General features: G+C 45.7%; 2 protein-coding genes across 12 annotated transcripts in view; one reads left to right on the forward strand and one right to left on the reverse strand.

Moving 5' to 3' along the window:
• LOC135095610 (uncharacterized) overlaps positions 1-13,670 on the reverse strand; it is a 46,814-nt gene that overhangs the window by 27,552 nt on the left and 5,592 nt on the right. The gene's annotated exons all lie outside the window — the stretch shown is intronic.
• Positions 3,389-3,907, forward strand: LOC135095491 (uncharacterized protein K02A2.6-like). The gene has a single exon (XM_063996339.1). The coding sequence runs from the start codon at positions 3,389-3,391 to the stop codon at positions 3,905-3,907; it is 519 nt and encodes a 172-aa protein (XP_063852409.1).

The following is a 13,670-nucleotide window of genomic DNA, read 5'->3' on the forward strand; positions in this document are numbered from 1 at the left end:
GTGCTTTAGACCTCACTGGGAGTAATTATCGTTTTAGCGGGTGCCTACTGCCTCCTCCTCTAGGTAAGGGTAAAGCGTTGCAAGTCTATAATAGAATATCAGTTGAGGATTTGGAAGACTATGAATCCTGACATCCTTATAGCTTTTCAGCTCGGGTCAGAGGTTTATAGGCTGCAGTTTCGTGGAGGTAAGAGAAGGCCTGGGGTCTCCTTATCTCGATTATGCTCACTACGGGTACCTCGAGGAAATATTTGAGAAATGGCTTGCTAGCGAGTGTGTCACTACCTTCCATGAGGTAAGAGAACTCATGGTGATGGATCTGTTTGTAAATGGGGCCGATAAAGAATTAGTACCGCTGCTCAGGGAGAAGAGGTTCAAGACCTTGAAGGAGACAGCTACATGGGCGGATGAGCACGTGTTGGCGCATCAGCGTGTGCCAGGTGGATTAGTGGTACGTCTGGCGGGCCCAGTGATGGTTTGTGTGGAGGCACAGCTGGCGCCAGTTTGTCAGGAAGTCCAAGTTATAGTTATGGCTTCAGTAATAAGTCTGTACGTGTAAGCTCTGTAGGAAATACATCTCCACCTAGCCCACGAAGGAGACAGACTGGGAGCATGGAACACAGTGCTCTCAGATTTAGTTCCCAGTCTATGTGTCATTACTGCAAAAAAAAAAAAAAAAAAACAAGGACATTTTAAACTTAATTGCCACAAGTTAGTGTCCGCCACAGCTTCCAAGACACCTCAGAAGCCGATGCCTTTGATTGTGTCCCAGGGCCGGGAACAGGAGTGTTATGAGATCCGGTCAGTGTTTGGTTGCCAGGGTATAAAGGCAGGGAACACTGCCTCCTCATCTCTTGTTACCTTACTGTTGAGATTGATGGGGTTGAGTACCCTGTGAGAGACACAATCACAAGGCAGTCGCTGTGCAGGAATGTGACTGGGAGGTGAGTTGCCTCAGATCAGTCTGTATGGTTCCGAGAAACTGGAGCTGTGGAAAGCTGCGATACGGCGATGAGTTGTAAGCGCGCTAGTGACCGCAGAGGCGCAAATGGCACTAGCGGAAGACCTGACACTGTCAGGTGTTGATTTCGTTTTAGGGAATGACCTGGCAGGTGGGAGAGTTTGAGTGCAGCCCCCATCCGCGGACCCTGGGGAGTACTGAGAGTACTGACTGTTGTTGTTGTTATTCACTAAAAGGCAAGGCGAGCACCCCCGCGTCGGGTGCTCGTGGGTTCTGTGACTCCTGGAGTCGACTGCAATAAGGTAGGGCTACTACAAGAGTGCAGTATTTATGTGGATGCCGCTCGTCTTTGAGTCAATGCTCGGGCTGACTGCAGTAGCGCAGACCCACCACAGAAAGTACCTGACCTTGGTTGAAGTTTTGTTTGTTTGATGGCTTGCCTCACCCTGCGGAGCCTCTCAGAGGTGGCGCTCAGACGGAGTTGCCACTTGGAAGCCTTCTGGGAAGCCTCACGTGCGAGGTGACAGTGGGGGCCATCACCACGTCTGAGTGCGTATACATAGCTGAAGGGGTGCAGCGGCTGTACCTGTCACTCGGAGCTTGCAGAGCCCTTCAGTTGGTGCCACAAGATTTTCCCCGCCCTGCAACCAGAATCAGCGCGTTGACGGCCCCTGCGTCTCTCAAGACCTCGGCCCACCCATTGTCACCACCCTACGAGTTGGTAGAAGAGAACGTGGGGCGTCTACAAAAATGGCTCCTGGAGGAGTTTGGACGCACGGTGTTCGCAACAGAGCGCACGCCTCTACCAGAAATGCGTAGCCCGCCACACCACATCCACCTCCGCCCCGGCGCACGCCCCCACGCGGTGCACGTCCCCGCCACAGTCCCGCACCACTTCTACGACGAGGTACGGCGCCAGCTCGACGACGACATCGCCAGAGGCATCATAGAGGAAGTGCCTACCGGAGAGCCGACCGAGTGGTGCGCGCGCATGGTGGTGGTGCCAAAGAAAAACGGGAAGCCACGAAGAACCGTGGACTTCCAGAAGCTCAACCAAGCTTGCCTGCGCGAGACTCACCACACCAGGACTCCCCTCCCTTTGATTTCATCTCCAGCGTGCCCAAGCACACCTTCAAGACGGTCGCCGACGCGTACTCCGGGTACCTCCAGATACCCCTGGACAGTGAAAGCCGCAAGTTAACAACATTTATCACCCCGTGGGGAAGATTCCGCTACCGCAGGACTCCCATGGGGCACTGTGCGGCGCAGGACGCCTTCACGAAGCGCCTCGACGACGTCATGAGCGACGTGCCCAGGAAAATCAAGTGTGTTGACGACACGCTTCTGCACGACGAAAGTGTGGCAGAAGCCTTCTGGCACACGTATGGATTTCTGCAGAAATGTCGCGACAACGGGGTAACACTGAGGCCAGATAAGTTCAGCTTCTGCAAGAGAAATGTCACGTTCGCCGGGTAACTACTCGGCTGGGAAGACTACCAGCCCAGTCACGACATCATCAAGAGCATCACAGAATTCATGATGCCTGCAAGCCCATCACTGACGGATATCCGGTCGTGGTTTGGCCTGGTGAATCAGGTGGCTCCCTTCTTAGCAGTTGCCCCCATCATGGAGCCTTTCAGGGAGCTCCTGAAGAAGCCAGCTGGGAAGACAGTCTATTGGGACGACACACTCAACGCCATCTTCACGTCAGCGAAGGACACCATCAAGAATCTCGCAGCAGAAGGTCTCAAGTTCTACGATACCTCACGCCCCACAGCCGTCCTAACTGACTACAGCCGGCAAGGTATAGGATTCATCGTGTCGCAGCAGTACTGCCAATGCGTGTCCCTGGAGGCACCGATGTGCTGCCCAAACGGATGGAAGCTAGTCCTCTGCGGCAGCTGGCACCTGACCGCGGCCGAAAAGAACTACAGCACACTGGAGGGAGAGGCACTCGCGATAGCCTGGTGTCTCAAGAAGGCCCGCTTGTTCCTCTTAGGCTGCAAAAACCTAAGCTTCATCACCGATCATAAGGCGCTCACCAAAATCTTCGGTGACAAGGAGCTGAAGGACATTCACAACCCCCGCATCCTCAACATAAAAGAAAGGACCCTGATGTATAACTTCCGTGTCAAGTATATCAAGGGGAAAAGCAACTGCGCCGCGGACGCTCTCTCGCGCTACCCAGCATTAGCAAGCGTACCAGAGGACTCAGACGAGGCTGACGATGAAGCAGTGTGCGCTGTCATGGTCGCCGCGGCAGCAGAAGCCACTACGGACGATGTGGGTCATGTGGTAGACCTACGTCATGTGGAGGAGGAGGCAGTCAAAGATGAAGAATATCGGCTCCTCCATGAGTGCGTGGCCAATGATGGTTGAGGCGAGCGGAAGGACGCCGAGCCGGCCGCGCTACGCCCCTACTTCAGGATGCGGCGGCACTTGTCATGTCAAGGCGACATTGTGCTTTACACCAGCGATGAGAAATTCCCCCGCCTTGTCATCCCAACCGCCCTCAGACGCACCGTGCTCGCCAATCTCCACGCTGGTCATCAGGGCAGAGACTCAATGCTTCGCAGAGCCAGGCAGTCTGTATACTGGCCCGGCATCGATGCAGAAGTGGAGCAAAAACGACGCCAGTGCCAGATGTGCGAGACGCACGCGCCCTCTCAACCAGCCGAGCCGCTCCTGCCCACCCCACCACCCCAGTTCCCATTTCAACAAGCCGTGGCCGACCTGTTTCACCTACAAGGCAATGTGTACATCGCATACGCAGACAGGCTGACAGGCTGGCTAGAAGTGGAACACCTGTCTGGGGAAGCCACCAGCTCCCGCCTCATCACGTTGTTCCGGCGGTGGTTCACACGCTTCGGCATCCCTGAAGAGTTCTCATGTGACGGGGGCACCAACCTCACCAGCCACGAATCGAGGAGGTTCTTGGAGGACTGACGCGTCACCCTACGAATCTCATCATCCCACTACGCCCAATCTAATGGGCGTGCAGAAGCAGCTGTCAAGTCAGCCAAGAGGCTGTTAAGAGGCAACACAACTCGCGGGGGCTCCTTAGACACCGACAGCACTTCCAGAGCGATCCTTCAGTACCTGAACACACCCCTGCACGATCTCGACGCATCCCCAGCACAGCTGCTGACAGGCAGACAGCTGCGAGACACCATACCCGTAGAGAGCTCCCGCTACCTCATCAACGAGCAGTGGGGCAGGACACTGCGCGATCGGGAACGTGCCATGATCCAAACATCAGTTAACTCATCAATACGGCAGACCAGCAAGCCCACAGTCTGACACCCTTGAGGCCCGGGCAGCGAGCACGCATCCAAAAACCCATCTAGCGGGCGGTGGGATTGGGTGGGAACCATGCTCGAGCTGTCCGCACCCAGTCAGTATCTTCTACGACTAGACAGCAGTGAGAGAGCGTCCATACGGAATAGACGTCATCTTCGTTCTCTTACCGGTGAACCACAGCTGTCGGATGACTCGAGTGAATCCCCTACACCTGTGCGCGTCACCACACCACACCCAGCGAGCACCAAGGCACCTTGATTATTTCTTGAACTCTCCTGTGTAGGTTAACTCACTGTGTCACTCAAGGATATGTATTATGTTTACTTTTCCTTTGCTCCCCACAGCGCATATTATATTTTAAGTTATATCATTACACCATCCTGTGTAATTGGGGGGGAGAGTGTAGGAGTTTGTATTTACCCAAGTGCGGTACGATATGTTGGTCTATATATATATATATATATATACAGGCGCCATGGGAACCAGGAACTAACAAACACACCAAGGTGGGCAGGCCACCAACTTTCTTTCTCCTACTATTTTCACTTTCTCTCTTTTATCTTCCAACTACGATCCTAACCCTCTCTCTTTGCTAAAAAAAAAAAAAAAAAAAAAAAAACAGGAACTGTAGGTCCCTCCGCTATACGGATGTACTTCTTCCTCTGTCCTTCTTTGAACCAATAAAAGCACACAAAAAAAAAAAAAAACTTTTTACTCTGACTGTCCTTCACTCCTCTTTCACATCCTGATGGTGCAGGCTCTGGATAGTCTGGCCCCTAACTTGTGCGTGGTTTGGCCCGGGGTTTTGGGTGCGTGGGCGGCGTCCGTGGCTGTGGCTGTGTTGGGCTTGGCTTGCTCGGTTGGTGGCGGACTCTCCTGCTTTCCCCGATAAGGACCTTGTCTCCCTTGCCATCTTAGCATGAATATAACACGTAAAAAAAAAAAAAAAAAAAAAAGATGTCCTTCCTAATTCAAATTGCGCCTGGGTTAAGCCCCAGTGACTATTTCTCCTACTACAGTTCCCTTCTTATCACCCCCCTATTCTTCCCACTATCCCCACTTCCCCCTCCCCATCTTTTCTCTCTTTGTTATGTTATGTTATGGAACCAGGATAAAAGGCCCGCGCCACTCCACGGAGTGGCAATTTATCAGTCAGTCAGTCGGGAACCAGGAGTCAGTATGGACCTCGCTCTCTGTCACGGCGTGTTTTGTACTCCCTCGCTCCACAAATAAACGCAACCAAGATTCTGGTGTCTCTGTTACCCTTCACACTCCAACAGTGTAATTGTCTCCGGATGTACGGAGGTGTCATCTAAGTAAGTTAGAGGTCGGTTGTTGATTCTGGTCTCAGTGTTCGCTACTATCGTTCTGTCAGGGCGCCCTGGGAGTGGCATTGCCTATTTGTTAGTGTCTGTTTTATCTTCGAATAATAGATAATATCTTTAATAAAGGGAGCCGTTCCTAAGAAGTTAGTAGCATTATTATTTATGATAAGGTGGTGATAGGAACGCCTTGCTGCAAAAATTCTAAACAATTGCAGGAAGGTCTCTGAATTAAGGTCTTCGGCCGCTTCTAGGTGGTTTGCTCTTGTTCTGGCACAAGTGAATAAACATACGAGTATATATAGACCTTCTTTGGGATGTCACCCTCACTGGGTATTATCAGAGCGCCTGTGTAATCTACACCCGTGACTTCGAAGGGTCTACCTCGGTTTACTCTTTCTGGAGGTAGATTTGGGGGTCCTGAATACAACAAGGTTTTTGCCTCATAACGTCGGCATATGTTACGTTCCTTCAGGGAAGTTTTTACTAATTGATGCCCTTTATGTGTACAGTAATTTTTCCTAACATGAGCTAGAATGTCCCCAATTCATCCATGTAAGATTATTCTTTGGGCTTCCATATTGATTAATTTCGTGAGGTGAGTCTCCTTTGGTAACAAGATAGGGTCCTTTTTTTTCTTTTTCATATGGTAATTCAGTATACTTTATTCTATCTCAGCACCTTATGATTTGTTCATCATCCAAGTATAGCCCAAGATTATTAGTTTAATCTTAATTTTGGATCCTTCACCTAGTGTCTTAAGGATATCTACTAAAAACCTCATGTTATTGTTTCACCCCAAAATTTTTAAGCATCTGGCATTGCTTTAGCGACTTTCTGAGTTGAATACTCTTTTGGTTACTTTAATTAACTTATGGAAAGATGAGTATCTATTTATATCAATTGCCACATTAGATTGATGCCTGAGGTTGAGATTCTGCTAAGAACTGGTACTGGTACCTCTTTATATGCCTTTTGATGGGCCAATTTTGTTTTTGGGTCAACCAATTTGGTCCGTGGAACCATTTGGTCTATTTTAATAATTTGTTAGAGAACTAAGGGATTAAATAAGAGAGATATTTGGCTTAGTAAGGATCATCTTAGATTTTGTTCAGGACATTGAGTCTGGTCTAGACTTATTCTATCACCATTCACATCCCCATTCCATACCCAGTAAGCTTCGCCTCACGGGTAACTCTGATTCAAGTCCTTCTTTCTGGAGGTTTTGTAGGATTTTTGAATTGTTGCTCCAACTCAGCAGAGGCATGTTACCGGCTAAATACTCCTTTGTTGCCTTTTCATATAAAGTTACCGCTTCTTCCTCAGTGTCAGCTGTTATTTGTAAGTTGTTCATGTAAAATCCACCACCTATTTCAGGATAACCAGCTTTGTCAATATGATGATTTAAGGTCGAACATAACAAAGATGGACTGGAACATAATTTAAACATATACATATTCAAAGGACTAGTCTCGTTGCTCAGATCTCTTGGCCATAAGAACTTTGTAAAGTCTGTCTCCCTTCAAAAATATCCTTAGGAATGCTTTAGATATGTCGGCTATCAAGCCGTAAGGATTGAGATGGAATTTCACCAACATGTCAAGCAAGTTCTCAATTAGGTTGGGTCCTGTATATAAAGTCATTCAGACTGCTTGCTCCCTTGGTTGCCCGTGAAGTGCAACTGAAAACCACCCTTATTGAGGTGGTGACAGTCTTTCTTTACCGCTTGATGAGGGAGGTAATGGTCAGTGTCATGAATTTTTTTTTTTTTTATGTAGGAGGGACACTAGCCAAGGGTAACAAAAATCCAATAAAAAAACAAAACAAAACGCCCACTGAGATACCAGTCCCATAAAAGCGTCCAAGGCGGTAGTCAAAAACTGAAGGATAAGTGTCTTGAAACCTCCCTTTTGAAGAAATTCAAGTCATAAGAAGGTGAAAATACAGAAGCAGGCAGGGAGTTCCAGAGTTTACCAGAGAAAGGGACGAATGACCGAGAATACTGGTTAACTCTTGCATTAGAGAGGTGGATATAATAAGGGTGAGAGAAAAAAAGAGGTCTTGTGCAGCGAGGCCGCGGAAGGAGGGGAGGCATCCAGTTAACAAGATTATAAGAGCAGTTAGCATGAAAATAGCGGTAGAAGACAGCTAGAGATGCAACACTGCGGCGATGAGAGAGGCTTAAGACAGTCAGTTAGAGGAGAGGAGTTGATGAGACGAAAAGCTTTTGATTCCACCCTGTCTAGAAGACCGGTATGAGTGGAACCCCCCCCCCCAGACATGTGAAACATACTCCATACATGGACGGATAAGGCCCTTGTACAGAGTTAGCAGCTGGGTGGGGGGGAGGGATGAGAAAAACTGGCGGAGACGTCTCAGTTTGCGTAACTTCATAAAAGCTGTTTTTAGCCAGAGATGAGATGTAAAGTTTCCAGTTCAGATTATAAGTAAAGGACAGACTGAGGATGCTCACTGTAGAAGAGGGAGACAGTAGAGTGTCATTGAAGAAGAGGGGACAGTTGTCTGGAAGTTTGTTGACAGACAGAGCTGAAAGAGTTTGACTAGGCATGGTGCAAGCACGGAAGCACAGTTTCAGAGAACAAAAGGAGGGACCCCATCAGGTCCATAAGCCTTCCGAGGGTTTAGGCCAGCGATGGCATGGAAAACATCATTGCGAAGAATTTTATTAGGTAGCATGAAGTAGTCAGAGGGTGGAGGAGAGGGAGGAACAAGCCCTGAATCGTTTAAGGTAGAGTTTTTGGCAAAGGTTTGAGCGAAGAGTTCAGCTTTAGAAATAGATGTGATAGCAGTGGTGCCATCTGGTTGAAATAAAGGAGGGAAAGAAGAAGAAAAGTTATTGGAGATATTTTTGGCTAGATGCCAGAAGTCACGAGGGGAGTTAGATCTTGAAAGATTTTCACACTTTCTGTTAATGAAGGAGTTTTTTTGGCTAGTTGAAGAACAGACTTGGCATGGTTCTGGGCAGAAATATAAAGTGTATGAGATTCTGGTGATGGAAGAGGTTTAGGTCGAGAAAAAGAGTGAGGAATGTACGCACACAAAGACGGGTCGCTGACAAGGAAACAGTAGTCAGCAAAATACCTCCTCAGGTCCCCCCAACTAGCAGACGCAAAAACCCAGAGGCACCTTTGCTTAGGGGGGATCCTGAGGAGGGATTGGAGCGATAGGACAAGATACAGATATGAGATTGTGATCGGAGGAGCCCAACGGAGAAGAAAGGGTGACAGCATAAACAGAAGGATTAGAGGTCAGGCAAAAGGTCAAGAATGTTGGGCGTATCTCCAAGACGGGTAGGAATACGAGTAGGGTGTTGCACCAGTTGCTTTAGGTCGTGGAGGATAGCAAAGTTGAAGGCTAGTTCACCAGGATGGTCAGTGAAAGGAGAGGAAAGCCAAAGCTGGTGGTGAACATTGAAGTCTTCAAGAATGGAGATCTCTGCAAAAGGGAATAGGTTCAGAATGTGCTTCACTTTGGAAGTCAAGTAGTCAAAGAATTTCTTATAGTCAGAGGAGTTAGGTGAGAGGTATACAGCACAGATAAATTTAGTTTGAGAGTGACTCTGTAGTCGTAGCCAGATGGTGGAAAACTTGGAAGATTCAAGAGCGTGGGCACGAGAGCAGGTTAAGTCATTGTGCACATAAACGCAACATCCAGCTTTGGATCGAAAATGAGGATAGAGAAAGTAGGAGGGAACAGAAAGGGAGCTACTGTCAGTTGCCTCAGACACATAAGTTTCAGTGAGGAAAAGATGTTTAGTAATGGAGAGGTTGTGTTCTACAGATTGAAAAATTAGATCTAAGACCGCGAAAGTTGCAGAAGTTTATGAAGAAAAAGTTGAGGGGGTTGAGGGTCAATACCAGATGAGCAGTCCGATCTGGGGACATTTGTGGTCCCCGTTCTAATGGGGATTCCGAGGCTGGTATAGGAGTCATCATGATAATTTTGAATTTTGAGTGAAGGGTGTGTGTGTAATTAGGTGCTTGTAGTTTTGTGTGGAGGAAGAGAGTTGTCTTTAGAGGGCAGGCTGTGACTGCCCCCTTGTGTTGTGAGACACAAAGGAAAACGTTCAGTGAGGTCATAGTCTTGCCTCGATGCTGGAGCTCCACCACAGCAAAACCACCTCAAGATTTCATGGTGTGAGGGCAGCTCTCAACTGAATGTCAAGGATTTATTACTGGAGATGTATGATGGAGGATGCCAAGCATTACGTAAGTAATGTGAATGCAGCTTTATGTGTGACTTTTCTAATCATGTTTGGTAGATCACTATTTGCTTGGAATGGTTTATTCATATGTATTATAATAGAGATTTGCATTTGCTGACACCATCACCGATGTTTACTGTGATTCAAATTTGCATTCTTTTGTGTAATACAATTTTTTACTTTTATCAAAACTCCTGCCAGTGTTTATTAACAGCTTTTAGATCCCCAGGCGGAGATGTGCACCAAGTGGCGGCGCTTCAGGTCAGCGACGACGCTGCCCCTGCCGTGCTGCCCGTCAGGGTGAAGGAACTCACTGTACTTGACAGGATTGGTGAGAATTACTTTTATTCACCTTTTGCTTCCCTTTTGCTTGATGTTTAGCACCAATTTACTTTGTCACAGACGCCTACTGGTACATCAAAAGCAGCATTTTGTCAGCACTAGGCAGTCCTCATCCTATAATGCCTTTGATCGAAGATCATTCACTTTAAGTTTGTTAGAATTTTGACAGTACTGGGATTTTCAATTAATACTGATGCCTGTTGACATTATTTTGCAGTCTTAATTAATAATGTAGATATGGAGACAATAGCCACCAAGGACCTGTCAGTCATACAAGTAAAGACAACCTGTTCTGACAACTGATCCAACTCTAAGCATTGTAAGTTTGCTTTGTGGTCTTGGGGGTGTTGGTTTGCATTATGATGCTTGGCCAAGTGCTACGTGCCACACATGAGGCTTGCACGTCTCTGACCATGGAAGCTCTTCAGTAGCTGGCCGCTTGCTGTGTGATTTGATCCTTCACTAAATCTTTGATGGCAACACTAAGATGCCTGGGCTTATGTGTCTTGATCTTGGAGCAGCTTTTGCATCTCTCTCTCTCTCTCTCTCTCTCTCTCTCTCTCTCTCTCTCTCTCTCTCTCTCTCTCTCTCTCTCTCTCTCTCTCTCTCTCTCGTTATCGTATTATTTTGTGTTTTGCATTCTGCTAATTGCATTTTCCACAATACCACCAATAATAATCGTGCTGGTTCTGTTTTGCTATGCATGATATAATATAATGCTTATTGTTGTTGTAATATTTAGGTCCACTGCCTGTTAGTGGTGGTGGGTACAGGCGTGCGTACACACTACTCCCAAGTTTGCAGATTTCTTTACTTTGAAGATAAAACTGCACTTAGAGTTTCCAGATGCATTAGGTTCTTTGTTAACGAGTAACTTCTCAGAAATAACACTGCTCATGTTGCCTGTCCAGACGCAACTCATGAAACTGTCAAGAGATTAATGACATGCATTGTTCTGTAATGAAATATGAGAGTTTTGTCATCCTTTATTTCGTAGGTGGGACAAACCTGGGAGGACACTCGCAGCCCAGGACCGCGAGGTTTGTGCTGCGGTGCGTCGCATTTTGAAAAGAATGGTTATGGATTTGATTTTTTACTGTTATTGTGTAGCGCATGCCCCTTTGGTTATTTTCAGTGATTTATTTATTTATTTTTTCTTCTTTTTGTTTAACAATTTGTAGGTTATTCACTTTTGAAGGGGGAAGGGAGGGGTAGCTGTTGCCACCAACCAAGGAGTCAACTTGGGCATCTCTTAGACAAAGAAAAAAAAAAAAAAAGAAAAGATGCGGGTGGGGGGGAGAGAAGATGTCTTGAGATAGAATTATAAGCAAAAATGCTACACTGATAATATTGCCAATTAATGAATTTTATGAATGATTAATTCTTGGAACAGTTCGTTTGGTAAGTGTGACGAGATCGTGAACAAAGATTATTCTGAGAACTTGTTATTGTGGGAAAGGATAAAGGGCTTCATATATTTTGATAATTCCAAGGCATGGCATCCGGCTGCAGATCACGTACACACAACTTCTTTTACTGGAATATTACCACTGAGTTTATTGGCCTCACCTTGTCACACAGACAAAACTTCTGCCCATCAACAAAACTAAAGAAAATCATTTCAATGGACAAAGAATAAGGGTTAACAAAAGAACACTGCTTCGTGGCAAATAAACTAATCACTCGAGTTTCACAGCCATGCGGTTTACAGTGCGTTGTGTGTTCCTTAAGGACACATCAGATCACAACAAAATATATTAACTGCTCCCTATGTTAGTGGAAATGAGGAGGGAGGAAAGATAAGAGTGAGCAAGTGAAACGCATGTTTTGGTGTTACGTGTCGTCTCTGTTGTGGGGGAGGAAGCGGGAAGGTGACAATGATATTAAAGGTTGAATTTATCACTCAGTGACATTCACTTCACAAATTTTAAGTTATAAGAGAATTATTGGGAGACGCTCTAGTACTAACTTGTAGGGCAGGAAGCTGGAAGAGGTGCGAGGATTGGCGGGCTCGTGCTTGCGGGAATTGGGGGGGGAGGGGTTGATAGCGACGTTCGTTTTCTAATGTATTGCATATTCCAGACTGAACTTGTGGGGATTCCTTATCTTTACTGGTTAGGTTAGACAAATGGGAAAAGAGGGAAGGGAGATATATGTTAAACTTTTAATGACAAAAGACCAGAAAATGCTTAATTAAGATTTATATATAAAAATTAATTCATGCATATTAGTAAACTCAAGTCAAGTTGCATTCTCGAACGCAGAGAGTCTTTAATTGGCAAGGCAGGCGGACAGTATTATGCTTTACGTGGATAATACTGAGTGTATAAGTTTCTGAAGGGTTGTAATAGGTTACTGAAATAAGAATAAGGGATAGAGGGTTGTTATACAGCAGTAGTTCTTGGAGATCACGAAATATTTGAGAAAATTAAATTTCAGTGTGGGAAAGTAGAAGACGGAAGGGAAGAGAGATGTAAAGAAAGAATAGATATTGACATTATACACTTGTAAGTTACTTAAATGACTATTACATCCTTCCATTCCTATGTAAACAAGGACTTCCATTTTATCGGCATTACAATTGCAAATATTTATTTATTTATTTTATTTTATTTTATTTACCAAGTTGTATTTACCTAGTTGTGAGATACAGGAAAAGTGCCATGCTTAGGTTCGTGCTGTCCCGTCTCTATATTTCTTAGCATCTAACATTGCCTTAAATTTATGAATTGTTTTTTGCACTGACAATCTCTTCATCGTTATACATCTATGTGGAAAGCTATATTTCTTGAGGTCTCTTCTGTATGTGCTCTTTTTCAGTTTCTCTCAGTTTCTTTTTCAGTTTCTCCATTCTTTCTTGGATTCTCTATGTCGCTATTAGGTCTGGGACTCTCTGCCTTCTTTCTTCTGATGTTGTTAACCGCCATTCTTTTAATCGTTCTTCATATGAGAGATCACTCAGTCTTGTTGATATTTTCTTGCAGCTCTCTATATTCTTTCCAGCTTTCTGATTTCCTTATTTAGTCTTGGTGGCCACACCAACGCTGCATATTGTAATCTTGGTCGTATCATCGATGTTATCAGCTTCTTGATCCAGGTACGTAAAGGCTGTCTTATGTTTCTGGGCAGGTTATACACTTCTCCAGTTATTATGTTTGTGTGCTTCTCAGGCAATAACTTATCAGTCATAATTACTTCCAAGTCTTTCTCTTCTGTTGTTTTATTAATTCTTTCATTGGGTAACGGATAATTACGTTTAATTATTCTACTTCTCTTTCCAAACTCTATCAAGCTTCACTTCTTAGCATTGAATTCCATTTGCCATTTACAAGCCCATGCATTTTCTTATCAAGATCTTATTGCAGAGCAGCACAGTCTTCTTGGTTTATCACTTTCCTTATTATCTTGGCATCATCTGCAAACATACCTATATAGCCTGTTACAACTTCTACCATATCATTTAAATTAACTGTAAACATAATCGGTGCCAGGACACATCCTTTTGTTGTTGTCCTTAATT

Source organism: Scylla paramamosain, chromosome 49, assembly GCF_035594125.1.
Source record: "Scylla paramamosain isolate STU-SP2022 chromosome 49, ASM3559412v1, whole genome shotgun sequence".
NCBI classification, from domain to species: Eukaryota; Metazoa; Arthropoda; class Malacostraca; order Decapoda; family Portunidae; genus Scylla; species Scylla paramamosain.